This window comes from Crocuta crocuta, unplaced genomic scaffold (genome assembly GCF_008692635.1).
Source record: "Crocuta crocuta isolate KB4526 unplaced genomic scaffold, BGI_CrCroc_1.0 scaffold36, whole genome shotgun sequence".
Taxonomy (NCBI): Eukaryota; Metazoa; Chordata; class Mammalia; order Carnivora; family Hyaenidae; genus Crocuta; species Crocuta crocuta.
In genome coordinates, this window is record NW_027532203.1 from 8,704,028 (window position 1) to 8,718,850 (window position 14,823).

At 40.6% G+C, this 14,823-nt stretch overlaps 2 protein-coding genes across 7 annotated transcripts in view; one reads left to right on the forward strand and one right to left on the reverse strand.

Moving 5' to 3' along the window:
* ATP8B1 (ATPase phospholipid transporting 8B1) overlaps positions 1–14,823 on the forward strand; it is a 116,949-nt gene that overhangs the window by 99,697 nt on the left and 2,429 nt on the right. For both annotated transcript variants that reach the window (XM_077777688.1, XM_077777689.1), the window contains 9 exons: positions 444–608; positions 1,356–1,467; positions 2,655–2,730; positions 5,689–5,821; positions 6,458–6,746; positions 10,679–10,902; positions 12,430–12,513; positions 13,294–13,539; positions 13,857–13,995. In XM_077777688.1, the coding sequence (XP_077633814.1) occupies positions 444–608; positions 1,356–1,467; positions 2,655–2,730; positions 5,689–5,821; positions 6,458–6,746; positions 10,679–10,902; positions 12,430–12,513; positions 13,294–13,539; positions 13,857–13,995 (1,468 nt within the window). The remainder of the gene's footprint in view (positions 1–443; positions 609–1,355; positions 1,468–2,654; positions 2,731–5,688; positions 5,822–6,457; positions 6,747–10,678; positions 10,903–12,429; positions 12,514–13,293; positions 13,540–13,856; positions 13,996–14,823) is intronic.
* LOC144242711 (uncharacterized) overlaps positions 1–14,823 on the reverse strand; it is a 53,710-nt gene that overhangs the window by 5,431 nt on the left and 33,456 nt on the right. The window contains exon 4 of one of the 5 annotated variants that reach the window (XM_077777692.1): positions 3,149–3,217. The exons of 1 other annotated variant lie outside the window; for it this stretch is intronic. In XM_077777692.1, coding sequence (XP_077633818.1) covers positions 3,168–3,217 — 50 coding nt within the window. In that variant the 3' untranslated portion in view covers positions 3,149–3,167. Of the gene's footprint in view, positions 1–3,148; positions 3,218–10,812; positions 10,895–11,749; positions 12,559–13,418; positions 13,451–14,823 lie in introns of those variants that run through there. 3 more of the 5 variants (XM_077777693.1, XM_077777691.1, XM_077777695.1) reach the window with 3 other exon arrangements.

Genomic DNA, 14,823 nt, shown 5'->3' on the forward strand with positions numbered 1-14,823 from the left:
TAAATCTGTTCAAAAAGATTAAATTTTCCAGACAATTGTTTTCATTAAAACGTTTTACCTCAGCTTTACCAGTGGCTCAGGTATTTCAGAACTGGTTTGAGGAGATAACGCTTGGTCGAGAGTTCACAGTTGACTGGGCTTGTAACAGTTTGTGGGAACAAATTATAAAGTTGTCAGGTCTGCGTTTACAACATCATTACACCCTAATGATGTACACTTTTCTCTTTAACTAATTTGGGAACTACAAATAGGACCCTGAGAATACTTAAAATGAAAAACAAAGTATTTTGTTTAATCTCCTCTACAGAATGTATTTATTCAGAGCCCGTTATCTTTCATGACCTCTTTTTAAACGCTCTTATTGTATCCCTTCAAAGAAAGATTTCAAACTTGACTTACATAAAATTAACTCTTCTCTGTTGGATGGATTATCTTTTAAATAGATCTTTGCAAGTGAGACTCTTAGAACCCTGTGCCTTTGCTACAAGGAAATTGAAGAAAAAGAATTTGAAGAATGGAATAAAAAGTTTATGGCTGCCAGTATAGCCCCAACCAACCGGGATGAAGCTCTGGATAAAGTGTACGAGGAGATTGAAAAAGACTTAATTGTGAGTTTTGACCTTCATGACCTGATATTCTAAACAGAACTGGAAGTTTTATTAAGTCTTGTTAGATTTTCAATTTCATGCTTGAAATATAATTCTAACTTTAGCATTTCAAATTGGTACAAAGGAACCAGGTCATTTGAATTTCTTTGGTCCGGCAAGCGAAATAGAAGCTGCCATTATGAGAAAACAAAAGACGGAAAACATTGAGATTCTAATCTGATTCTATTATTTTTTGTATTACTTATTAGAATTCTTTATGATTTTATACATAACAAACCAGCATATGTTTACTACATTTTGAGAATTACTGAACTGATTTATATTTTGCAAAACCTTGAAACAAGAAAATGATACCATTTATAAATGAAATTGCTCAAAGTTCAATACTTAGCGCCTATAGAATTTAGATTAAAAGGAAATGTTCAATAGCTAGTATCGACCTTGAGAGAGAGGAAGTGGCTTGTGTCCATGTAAAATAGCATGTATATAATTAAAGTATATTTTTGACGTCCTTGATTTTGTACTGTATGTTTTTACCTTGGTAAACTAAGAAAAAAGGTTTGGAATGTTTTGTTTTTTTGAGGGTGAAACACGGCTGCCTTTGCTGTTAGTGCTGGCTATCAGCCCCAGCGGAGTGCCAATTGGGGTACATAATTAGCCCTGCTGCTTTTTATAGGCTGGCAAACTGCAATTATGGAACATTTTGAGCTTTTTTTGCTAATTCATTTTTCTAAATGTACATTCCAGCTATTGGGAGCTACGGCTATTGAAGACAAGTTACAGGATGGAGTCCCAGAAACCATTTCAAAACTTGCGAAAGCTGACATTAAGATCTGGGTGCTTACTGGAGACAAAAAGGGTAATTCAGTCTGTGGGGAGGCATATCCGTCAATTCATTAAACGTTCATAGCTCCGGTTTCCCTCGCCCAAGACGACTTTCTCAGACTTTCCATCCTGCACAAATACTGTCCATTTCTTTGAGACAGAAATGCTTTCTTTAAGAAACCCTTCTCCGTTATTCCAGCTCATGCCGACAGCATCCTTCTGGAAACTCGCTCAGTAGCAGAGTTTATTTCTTATAATTGGGCTCCTGGTCATGCCATGCTAACTGTGATCAGTCTCCTCTCTCCAGCCAGACGTGGGTTCTTCTTGTGAAAGGACCATCCCTCTGGTCCCTTCGTCATTTGTTGGGTGCAGAGCAGAACATCATACAAACTGCTGACCAGTAACTTTTGTTTTCTCACCCATTTTATTGCCTGAAAACTATCATTAAAATTTTACACCCAAGGGATGATTTGAATTTTTAAATTTAGAGCTCAACAAGGTGTTATTTGGCAGGGATATCGCACTCCACAAGCCTCCCACGGAAACCAGATAATTTCTCTTACTCGGACATCGTTCATGAGTTACACACTCTGATAAGCTAAGGGAAGTCCTGACCTTAAACAAATAACAGTGGGCGGTGATGGAAAAAGGGGAAAAATCTCCAGTAGGGGCCCCACGTGAGGGTTTATGGAAATAATTATCTTTTTTTTCCATAACAGAATGATTAAGCCGTGTGAACTGAATGTGCTTAGTATTTCAGTGAACATTGATTTGTTAAATAATCAGTTTGCATATTTGTATATTTGATAATATAGTACATTTTATGATTGAAAACAAACCAGACTTTGAGTTCTTATTTTATCACAGAAAAACGGCTCTTTTTCCTCCTTTGTGTATATATGTGGCTACTGAAAAAAACCCAGTATATTTGATTGAATCAGGCTGTTACTTGAAAAAAATGCTTACTACCAGTCAATTATTCATCAATAGGCACAACACTTGGGTTTTGATTTATTTATTTTGAGAGAGAGCGCGTGCGAGCAGGAGAAGGATGGAGAGAGAGAGGGAGAGAATCTCAAGCTGACAGCACAGAACCTAATGCGGGGCTCAAACCCACAAACCATGAGATCATGACCTGAACCAAAACCAAGAGTCAGATGCTCAACTGACTGTGTCACCCAGGCACCTCAACAACCAGTTTTGCTTTGTTTTCTGTTATAGAAACTGCTGAAAATATAGGATTTGCTTGTGAACTTCTGACTGAAGACACCACTATCTGCTATGGGGAAGATATAAAGTAAGTAAAGGCAAAACTAGATGCAGAAGACACAGCAGACATGGAGAAACGGAAGCTAGAATGTCACTTCAGACCGTTTTCCTCACGCTTAAATAAAGCAAGAGAACACAGGCAGCACCAGGGTATCATGGCTGGATCTCCTTTTGAGCAAATTTTAGTGTTAGGGGAGCTTGGGGCCCTTATTCACCCTTTCAGGGGGCATTTCACTCCATTTTTTTACAAGTCCTCAGTGCTTGCCTGCTGATTAAAAAGCAAAAACAAAAGTGAGTCTGGAGACATCACCAGCCAACTAATGTGAATTCTGTCTACGTACTGCCTTTTCAAGGAATTGTAAGTTCGAAAGAAAAAAATAGAAGGAAAGAACCCCCTAGTCTTGCCTGGAAGGAAACGTGTGGATGGGACGCACCTCTAGTCTTACCTGGATGGGGCAGGATATTTCAAAGTGCAGCTTGTCCTGAAACACTCGAGAGCCCAGAGTCACAGGAGCCTGGAAACGTGTAAGGAAAAGCCCTGCCTGTGGTAAAGCCAGAAACGTGCCACACAAGTTACCAGGCAGTGCCATCTTCACAGTTTCATTTATGCCTTACGACAACCCTCCCCTCCCACCGCCGCCAGGCTGTCCTAAGGCCAAAAGCTGTGAACGTACACACTTGCCTCATTTGGCAAGATGATGAGGGAGATGATGGTGGTGGTTGATCTTCTTTCTAATGACGGTGACAGAGCTTTTGCGAGCCGTTCCAGTACATTGGGCACTGAAGCTAAATTAGACAAACAAAAATCAGCTCTAAAATCTACATCGATCAGTTCTGTTTGAATACATTAACCATGCCTCTTTGAGCTTTTAGCATTTTAAAAAATAGCAACAGGCAAATAAATACTAAGATGTTCACTTAAGTAGTTGCCTGGTTTCAAGTACTTTGGTTAATTGCCAGAAGGTTTTATTTCTTGTAGATGAGGGTCTTAATAGATTTCTGGTCTTTCTGATGTCTTGAAAATTGGGCCCTGAGCTAAATTAGAAGATAAAATTTATGCAACTAGCAAATTTTATGACCATGCTCTTAGCTAAGTTTACCTTTCTAGAGGGCTGAATCATCTTTCTTTCTAGGTGATTCCTGAAAGGATGATTCCCATAGAATGGTTTGAGTGGGTACCTTCATATTCTTTTTCTTTCAGTGATTTGTCTTGATCACTCCTTATTTTCAACTTGAAAATGAGAAGTTAATGTGGAAAAAGAATAGTAAATATGTAATCCTCTAGTGTAGTGGTTCTCAGCTGGGGGTAGTTTGGCCTTGCAGGGGGGGAACTCTGGCAGTCTAGAGACATCTTTGGTTGTCTTAATAGTGAAGAAGGGGAACTATGGGCTTCTAATAGGCAGAAGCCAGGGGTGCTACTGAATGTCCCACAGTGCGGTAGTCAGCCACATACAACTAAGAATTACCTGGTCCAAGACATCAATAGCGCTAAGGCTGAGAAAGTCGCTCTCGAAAGTGGAGAACAGTGGCAGTGTGTGTGTGTGTAACAAGGAAAGCTGTGGGCTGAGGGTAAGGAGACCTGAGTCTTCATTCTCATTTTCCTATCAACTAGCTGCAGGTGAATCGTATCATCTCTCATGGGCTTGACTTCCTTATTTGTAACGTGAAGAGTTTGGACAGGATATTTATGGAGCCTTCCACTCCAAAATTCCATGACTAGTTTTTCTGTCACATGGATGTACTGTATGCAGTCTTCTCAAGTATTTTTTCATAGAAACCACTGAGAATTTCTCAAAAGCAAACATAACTTTATGTGGAAGTAAGCTTCTTTTGCCAAACAGTCGCCACTATTTATAATCTACAGATATGATAATTCAGATCAAGCTTGCCTTCCTTCTGTTGGCCCTGAGAATATTTTCAACTGTATCTTCCTTTAGGTGTCTTTGGCAAATAATGAGCCACAAGAACATGGTGCCCCACAGGGGAGGAATTAAGACTTAAATAAGATTATGTCACCTGATTTAAAAACGGGGTAAGGATTTGAATAGACATTTCTTCAAAGAGGATATACCAATGGCTAACAAGCATATGAAATGATGCTCAACATCACTAGACATTAAGGAGCTACAAATTAAAACTAGAATAAGATATCACTTCACATCCTTTCAGGACGGCTTCTATTAAAACAAACAAACAAACAAACAAAAAACCAAGACGAAACCAAAACAAAAAAAACAGAAAATAACAAGTATGGGCAAGCATGTGAAACTGGAATCCTTGTGCACTGTTGGTGCAAAATAAATGGTGCAGCTACTATGGAAAACAGTATGGTAGCTCCTCAAAACAGTTAACAATAGAATTACCATATGATCCAGCAATCCCACTCATAGGTATATATCCCAAAGAATTGAAAGCCAGAACTCAAAAGAGATATTTCCACACCCATGTCCATAGGAGCACTCTTCAGAATAGCCAAGAAGTGGAAGCAACCCAAACGTCCATTGATGGATGAATGGACACACAAGATGTAGTATAGCCATACACTGGAATTTTATTAAAAAGGAAGGAAATTCTGACATGTGCTACAATAGCAAATGAACCTTGAGGACAGGGAGATAAGCCAATCAGAAAAAAACAAGTACTGTGTGATTCCACTTATAGGAGTTATTTTAGAGTGCTCAAATTCGTAGAAACAGAAAATGAAGTAGAAAATGAAGTTACCAGGGACTAGGGGAAGAGGGAAATGGGGAGTTATTTAATTGGTAGAGAGTTTCAGTTTTGAAAGATGAAAAAGTTCTGGAGATTGGTTCCAAAGCAGTTTGAATATACTTTAATACTACTGAACTGTAGAAATAGCTAAGATGATAATTTTTGTTTTTCTTTAAAACACAAATGAAAACAGAGATGGTATGTCAATAGTACTTCACAGGCAAGGGCCTGTTTATAGTCTTATACTCTTAAACACTTAAATTTCTTTTTCCCCCAGTGCTCTTCTTCATACAAGGATGGAAAACCAGAGGAATAGAGGTGGAGTCTATGCAAAATTTTTACCCCCTGTGCACGAACCCTTTTTCCCATCTGGTGAAAACCGTGCTTTAATAATCACTGGTTCTTGGTTGGTGCGTATCCTTAGTGTGTCTATGCCTTTGCCTTAAACTATAGCAGTTCATTATGGACTGATTTCAGATGGTTTCTCAAATGAACTGTCAACCTAAAAATCTCTTGGCCTATCAATGAACAGGCAATTTCCCAAGTTTGAGACTTACTATATGATACATGAAGGAACTACCAGACTGATAATAGCGGTTATCCCTGCTTTATCAATCATGGATAATTTTCATTTTCCTTGTTGTACGTTTTTATATTTTCTAAATTAAAAAAATTTTTTAATGTTTCTTTTTGAGAGGGAGATAAAGAGAGAGACAGAGTGCAAGCGGGGACAGGCAGAGAGAGGGAGACACAGAATCTGAAGCAGGCTCCAGGCTCTGAGCTGTCAGCACAGAGCCCGACGTGGGGCCTGAACTCACGAACCATGAGATCATAACCTGAGCCAAAGTTGGATGTTTAATCGACTGAGCCACCCAGGCGCCTTGAGTAGTTTCTAAATTTTTATAGCAAATAGGTTTTATAATCAGAACAGCATCATCCACAATATAAAACCAAGAACCATCCTCCATGCGATTAAAGTCTTAGGGATGGTACTCTTGAGAGAAAAGCTAAAATGGTTGTAATCCTCGCCTTCTCTACTTTCACAGAATGAAATTCTTCTGGAGAAAAAGGCCAAGAGAAGTAAGATTCTGAAGCTGAAGTTCCCGAGGACGGAAGAAGAAAGACGGATGCGAACGCAGAGTAAAAGGCGCCTGGAAGCCAGGAAAGAGCAGCAGCAGAAGAACTTTGTAGACCTGGCCTGTGAGTGCAGTGCGGTCATCTGCTGCCGGGTCACCCCCAAGCAGAAGGCAATGGTGGTGGACCTGGTGAAGAGGTACAAGAAGGCCATCACGCTGGCGATTGGAGACGGAGCCAATGATGTAAACATGATCAAAAGTGAGTCTCACCCAGGGCTGATGCCACCTGGATTGCTAGAGAGAAGGAATGGCTGGAACGTTTTTGAGGGTCGTAGTTCCAAATTTCACAGCTTAGGCTTTGGTAAAGCAGCTGCCTGAGAAAGGTATGTAACCACGATGATGACACCTGTGACCCTGCCCTGAGGAAGCTCAGGCGCGGTAGGAGAGCAGGTAGGACAGCGCTGCTCAGAGGATGTCAAACAGAAGACGAGTTCCACAGGAGTGAATTTAGCCTTGTTTGTTTCTTTTACACACACGTGGATTTGTTTTGTTTTTCCTCTCTTGCGGCTTCTCCTCTATTTCCGTAAGGCTTAATAAAAAATCCTGCTATTTAGTAAGTTTTGGGAAAATTCCTGCTGAGCATGTAGTAAATTGCTGCATTCTCTTTAGTATTTGAGAGTATTTTTCTTTCTTATCTAAGCATCTTTTTTCTGGGGCTTTCTTCTTGCCTTTGGTAAATTGGGCGACCTAGTATGAGCCCAAGGGAACACATCTGGTGTTGAAGCAAAACTCCTACATGGTCTCGCTCTCCTCCTGACCTTCGTAGAAGACTGCTAAGGGTCGTTTCGCAGGTTGGAGGACCTTAGGTCTTCACAAATTGAAGAATGAGTCCTACCGTGCAGAAATACATCATGCCGGTGTTAAAGCATGCAGAACCAGACCTTCATCAACACACCTGAGTCCTGGGCTATGTTTTTCCTCCCTGTGTTACTGTCAGGGAGCATCTTGTAATGAAAACGCCCCAACTAGTGAGATGTGAATGCTAGTCTTCATTCCACCAACATGCCATGTCACCTTGGGCTTATGCTCTGGCCTCCATATTCTCATCTGAAAACAAGAAAATGATCTCTAGGGTCACCTCTAGTTTTGTGATATTATTAGTTAAGATTAACTATGACATAACCGCATATGTTACGCTGGGTAGCTTAAATGCATTATGTAGAACTAGACTTTTAATTCAAGCCTATTTTGTAATTCATGCATCTCTTTCTTTTCTTAGAGACTCTTCCTCCTCCTCGATCTATACTAAGAATATTCCAACTTTATCTTCCTCGGCAGGAGTCCGCTATATGATGTATGTCTTCTTGCTTCTTTATCATGTGTCTGTGGCCACTGCTGGTTTAATTTCCTCTTCAGGGTGCTTTGCATGTGCTAATCCTATCACACGACTGGTATTTCTTGCCCCAGATTACATCAATTTTTTTTTCCTCTACAGCCGGTTATAGATTATTTTCCATTGTGTACCCTTAACATAAATAGCTGTGCCAAAAGGGCAAGTAACTCAAACATTAGTTTTAAGTTACAATGGAGACTTCTAGATGTTGGAGAGGGTTACCTTGCAAATATGCCATCTGATGATGTGACTTAGGTTTGAACATTTTTTTTGTTCCTCTGAGTTTACCAATTGATAGTGAAAGGGATCACAAAGTCAACATTAAGTAACCTTATAGAGACTAGTTTTCTTAAGGTGTTCTAAGAATTTTATTAAGCTCTGTTATATGGCCGTTGCTCTTACATATAACAGGACACATCCATTTGGGGTGCAAATCAAAGAAACTCAGGTGTCCTTGGAAGTCCATGGCTTTATCCAAGTACTGATAGTGCCTTTTTGTATTTTAGAAAAACTAGCATCGCTTTCACCTGTATAAAATATACAGAAATTATATTTGTTTATAAAGAAGTACAGTGAAATTTAAGTGTCAAAAAAACTTGGCCGTTTGTTAGCATGTTCCACATTTAGTAGTATAGCCCAATAGAACTGGAGGGAATTGCAGTCCTCCCTGCCGCCATGTTTTTGTCTCTAGCAAGGACCCAAGAACTCTCATGGGCTGCCCTGACTCCCCGTCTTGGGCCTGAAGGTGTCTGCTGGCTGGTGGCTGGTGTTTTTCTTGGCCTAAGACCCTAAGAATGAATAAGAAGCACGAGAGGGGAGACAGAGGCCCAAAGGCTTGAGGAAGTGATGAGTGTGTTACGGAGCTATGAAGGAGCCTACCAGTGAGGCATCTGAAACCACATTTCTGAAGCTTCAGGAAAAGCTAGGTATCTGTATTAGATTATAGTATTAGAAAGAACATTTATTCGGTTGCCATGCCTCCCCTGTGAACTGTGGCCGTGTTCTTTCACATACTGTCCTTGGTGTGCTCAGCAAACAGGCTGCACTGGACGTCCGGGCCTGTGGCAGGGGCCCCTTCTCCTTGGCTCCAAGAGAATGTCAGCATTTCCCTTTGTTGCTTGTTCAGGAAAGAAGCTCATGGTTTGGGAGGAAAGCGCAGTTTGGCACCACGACTAGTCATGAGAATTATTTATGTGTTTAAAAGAAGTCATAAATATTGAATGAGACATGCAATTTATCCTGTTTTTTAGGATCGCAAAGTGTTACTGAAAACTTAGGTTTGGCCAAGTCACTGTGTCGCTTTGAATTTGCCAGACCTCATACTCTGCCACTACGGCAGGATTTCTAGAGCCGCTTTTAGTTGGAAACCCTGCTGAATTGGCAGTCACTTCTCTGGGTCTGAGTAATAATAGGTTTGTTCTCCAACACACATTCTGACAGATCTCAGTGTGTCTTTAGTTCCATGCCTTTTAAGACCTACATGAAATTCGTGATTCTCTAAGTTAAAACCGTGACTAAATGACTATTGGAAGGATGGACAGAATTGTCACATTCACTTTTATCCATTCTGGAAAACTTTTGCAGCAAAAAAAAAAAAAAAAAAAAATCATGTCTCTTAAGGTCACGGTGGGCCGTGACTAAATGCTGGAAGTTTAATAGTATCTTAGTTAAAATGCTTTTGATTGCAAATATCAGAGAACAGCTAAAATAAGCTTAAGACAAAAAAAATTTAAGAGATCTAAAGATGTTTCATGCCTCCCAAGAAGCCAGACTTTAGAGAAAATGCTGGAACCTGGAACCCAGCTTCAGTTTATCCCTCTTCCTAGACCACTTTACTTCTGCTCCTCAGAACCCACTGGAAATAAATATATCTGTCCCACAACTCAAGAATTTAGAAGTTTAAAATTATAAACACAAACCCAAATCTTAATACCAAAATGTGAAAGAGACACGGATTGGTCCAGCTTGGGTTTTCTGTCAAGGATAGGATAAGAAACAGATGCCACTGGGTACTTTAAGCAGGAAGTGATTAACATAAGGGACTAAGTGCTCATAAAAGCTCTGGATGGACTGAAGAAGTGGGTGCTGGGCTGAGTCTCGAATGTCTTAGTCACTCACCAGAGGAGCTTCTAACTTTGAGGCTTCTGTGAAGGGCTTTTCAGCTGAAGAGCTTTGGCCTGTCCACCCCCAGGCAGCTGGAGAGAGGATGCGCACTCTGCTGCAGAAATGCCACAAAGGGAAGGGCTGCTGCGCTCCAAGTGGCTTATACTTCCACTGCAGGTGGCTCATAACGATGGAACCCAATTCACAAAAAGAACTGTGCCGCAAGGCAGTCAGAGTGGTGTTAGGTTTTTATTTGCCTTCCCACCTTTCCAATAGAACAAGGGTGGAATGAAGGTTGGGAGAGCCCATTAGTAGTATCTGCTACTCATGACACACCAGCCCAGGGCTGACTCCAGGGAGGCAGGGACACACAGTATGTGGGGATTCCTTGGGTGCCCTCCATGGGTGAGAAGGATGGCTTATGAGCTGGGCAGGTAACCCAAATGGAATTTACCACCCATCTGGGATCCTTCCACAAATACTCTTTAGAGGCCCCACCATGTGCTTTTTCTTTTTTTAGCAACTTGTATCTCTGGCACAAAGTTGAGTTCAGAAGCTAAGGCGGGGCTGGTGAGCAAGGTTTTCATTCCATGAATGTCTGTTTCTTTGTTTTGCTATGGAAACATTTTTATCATCTCAATGTTTTGCTTTAAAATTAGCTTATGATTCACGCATCTTCTCCCTCCGCCCCACAGCTGCCCACATTGGTGTTGGAATAAGTGGACAAGAAGGCATGCAGGCGGTCATGTCGAGTGACTACTCCTTCGCCCAGTTCAGATACTTGCAGAGACTGCTGCTGGTGCACGGCCGCTGGTCTTACATAAGGATGTGCAAGTTCCTACGATACTTCTTTTATAAAAACTTTGCATTTACTTTGGTTCATTTCTGGTACTCCTTCTTCAATGGGTACTCTGCACAGGTAATAGGATAATTGTTATTATCTGATTAAATAGGACTCTTACGTAAATAACTCCTGAAAAAAACATTTCCCCTCCATATCTACAGCTTTGATGCTCTCTTAATAGTTGAGGCACAGATTGAGATTACAGGTGACGTTTCTAAAATGTTTCTGGTGCTTTAAAAATACTTTAGTTCACCTTTGAAAAGTTGGGATTTGTTCCTGGCTTTTGTTTATGTGTGTTTGCCTTCACCTTAGATCTTTTTCCTAAGTTACCTTGCCATTAAGAATAATGATAAAGGGCACCTGTGTGGCTCAGCTGGTTAAATGTCTGACACTTGGCTTCAGTTCAGGTCATGATCTCACAGTTTATGAGTTCAAGTCTGGTGTCAGGCTTTGCACTGACGGTGCAGAGCCCACTTGGGATTCTCTCTCCCTCTTTCTCTCTGCCCCTCCTCTGCTTGCTTGCCTGCTTTCTCTCAAAATAAATAAAGAAAAGAATAATACTAAATTATGAATTTTGATGGCAAATCAACAATGACATTGTGATCAAGGCTAAAGGGGTTATATAAATTCTGGATGATCACAGATTTGTTCTCTTAATCTGATTTTTTTTTTTAATTTTTTAGTTATTGCTGAAATGGGAGTGCAGTGCATATATGTTAAAACAGTGACATGGCAAAAAACAAACAAACAAAAAACTACCATCAGTTAAAATGAACCTAAGTCAGTGCCCGTGGTTGTCCAAACTTCCGATGCTGTGCCTCAGGCAAATGGTATCAGAGAAGCCTTGGAAACCGAGGGTCAGGAGCAACCTTGAGCAAGTGATAGCAGTGACTGGGTACAAGTGGTGGTAACAAGTAGGCCCGTTTCCTCTCTGCCACCCTGAGGATGTGTGTGCACAACCCTATGCATCATTTTCAGAAGCATATTTTTTTTAAACGTTTATTTTTGAGAGAGAGCAAGCAGGGGAGGGGCAGAGAGGGAGGGAGACGCAGAAGCAGACTCCAGGTCTAGGCTATCAGCACGCAGCCCGATGTGGGGCTCAAACTTACGAACCATGAGATCATGACCCGAGCTGAAGTCAGATGCTTATCCGACTGAGCCACCAGGTGCCCTTCAGAAGCATATTTTTAATATTCAAATTCTGCTTCACAAAATGTTTAAATAGAAATGCTGGACTTGCAAAGTCAAAGAACACTTGAATGATACCTCGTGTATTCTGATTCATTAACAAAGGAATATAGAAAGGATCAGCACCAAAGTATTTTCCAGCATTCTTCAAATAGAATGGATTCCTTTTCCAAAAAATGTTTTGGTGTATATTCTCCTACTCATTTCAGAAGGAAGGTCTGTCCTGCGGAACGCTCTGATTCTGCCCATTCCGCGGAAGCCAGCTCACACCTTCTGCAGGTGGGGGGCGGGGTTACTCTGGCAGAAGTCCCCACGCATCCTGGGGGCCTCCCTGCTTGAGATAGAATGAGCGCGCGTTGACGAGGCCGGCATAGGTCTTGGTTTGTGACACGAGACTCTGTACCCTCCCTGCAGACGGCGTACGAGGACTGGTTCATCACGCTCTACAACGTGCTCTACTCCAGCCTGCCCGTGCTCCTCATGGGGCTGCTGGACCAGGTAGGACCTCGTGCTCGCAGGGACACGTCAGGGCAGACGGAGCACCTGTGCGAGAAGTTAAACCCAAATATCTCAATGCATTCTTTTGGTTTCCCTTCTTCCTGAGAAAACCCTATTGCTGTCCTGTTGCCAGGCAACAAGAGGACCTGTGCTTCTCGTTTTATAGTACGAAACGAGGATTTCTGTGCCTGGGTTGAATTCACTGATAGAAAAGTTTAGTATCTTCCTTTTGGACACTGAGAGTTTCTTGTTAAGACACCCGGCAGTATAGTATGTCTCTGTAATAACTTACTTACTTTAAAAGTCAATTACTTTAGTATTTCTCTAAACTTGTATGTTTAATTCCCCAATTAGTCCACATTCTATCTAGTAGCAATTCTTGGAGAAAGTACTTTAATGAATAAAAAGAATGACTTGGAATTAACCCATCAACTTGTATGTGAAAATACTTTCCCAAAGAATTAATAAGTATCTATTTTCCCAGGAGGTAAAAACAGCCTCCCTACATTTTTTTTTTTGACATCACTAATTTGCTTTCTGTGGACAGCAAAATAATATATTTCTACCTAGTCCTAATCTTAATTAAATATCAAGTAAAGGTGGACTAAAGTGAAGAGGTTGTGGCCTCTGCACACTGAAACCATTCAGGACTTATCTAGTTGAGTTTCTGCCTTCCTAAAACTGAGTAAGTTGAAAGTGTGTGTGAGGTATCAACTGGAATGGATCTCTGAGTTCGCCAATTCCTGGAGGGTACGCAGCTAACTGTGTTTTCCCTTTAAGGATGTGAGTGACAAACTGAGCCTCCGCTTCCCTGGGCTGTACATAGTAGGACAGAGAGACTTACTATTCAACTACAAGAAATTCTTCGTAAGCTTGGTGCACGGAATTTTAACATCAATGATCCTCTTCTTCATACCTCTTGGAGCCTATCTGCAAACTGTGGGGCAGGATGGAGAGGCGCCTTCAGACTACCAATCTTTTGCTGTGACGATTGCTTCTGCCCTTATAATAACAGTCAACTTCCAGGTACATGGCTTTGGTCATGTGTTCCCTGTATCTGTTAGGTACCTGTGTTTCTGTACATAGACCAGTGGGCACAGCCATCTGGCTGCCACTCTATGTCCGGCTGTGCCTCTGCCACTTTACAAAATATGAATGCTGTCGTCACCGCTTACACCAAGCACATTTCCTACTTCTCACCTGAGCCACGGGTAGTTTCTGATGTTTAGTATTCCAACTCAAATCATGCCTAAATTGCTAAATTGTTTTCAGAATCCTTAGATCCTTTATTTCTTGGTGACTCCCCCAAATTAGTGCTCGGTTTTTCTCTGGTTTCCCAACAGATTGGCTTGGATACTTCTTACTGGACCTTTGTGAATGCTTTTTCAATTTTCGGAAGCATTGCACTTTATTTTGGCATCATGTTTGACTTTCATAGCGCTGGGATACATGTTCTCTTTCCATCTGCATTTCAATTTACAGGTTGGTATTTTCTAACTTCCAAAAATAAAGGCATAGAGAAATGTTATTAGTTTAGATTCTGACATGACTTCTAAGTAGAGCCCAAAGTATAAATTATTGCTAGTGAAAATGAGTGTCCTGGCTGGCAACTGAATTACATTGGTGGACTGGAAGTGTGGTAATGTGACAGCAAGAAAGCAAAATGAAAAAGTTTTAAGATACAATTGTGCATCTGTTCATTTAGTTTTTAGCCACACACACCCCAATAAAATCTAATATTGGCAGGTTACTGGGAAATTGAGTATGCACATAAACCATTCACTTCTTCAAAGCACTATCTGGAAATACATAATGGACTATAAAACATCTCGTACATTTTGACCTAGTATTTCCATTTGGAGAAAACACCTTAAGATAAAACATACCAATTTTTGGAAAGGCTAATTTGTACAAAGATTATACCACCACCACAATCTCAATTGTTTTTAAAAAAATGGAAATAATTCAAAGACCTAATAAGAATAGTATCAAGCTATGAATCGCAGATGAGGAAATTCTAGAAATCAAAAGTGGAAAACTGTCACATCATTAGAAAAATGTATACAAATAAGTAAACTTACAGAAATAGCTCAGAAATTAAATACTTTATAGCCGTATAAAACAGGACAAAAGAAAATGATAGAATGAATGTGAATTGCTAAATTTATAGTTTCATCAGTCGGAATTTATAAATTTCTTAGTTTAAATATACTAGTTTGGGTTCACAATGGAAAAAAAAATCCCCATAAACTAGTTTCCCTGTAAAAGATGAGTTTGTATTTTGTTTTTTTTAATAACCAGTTGTAAAAA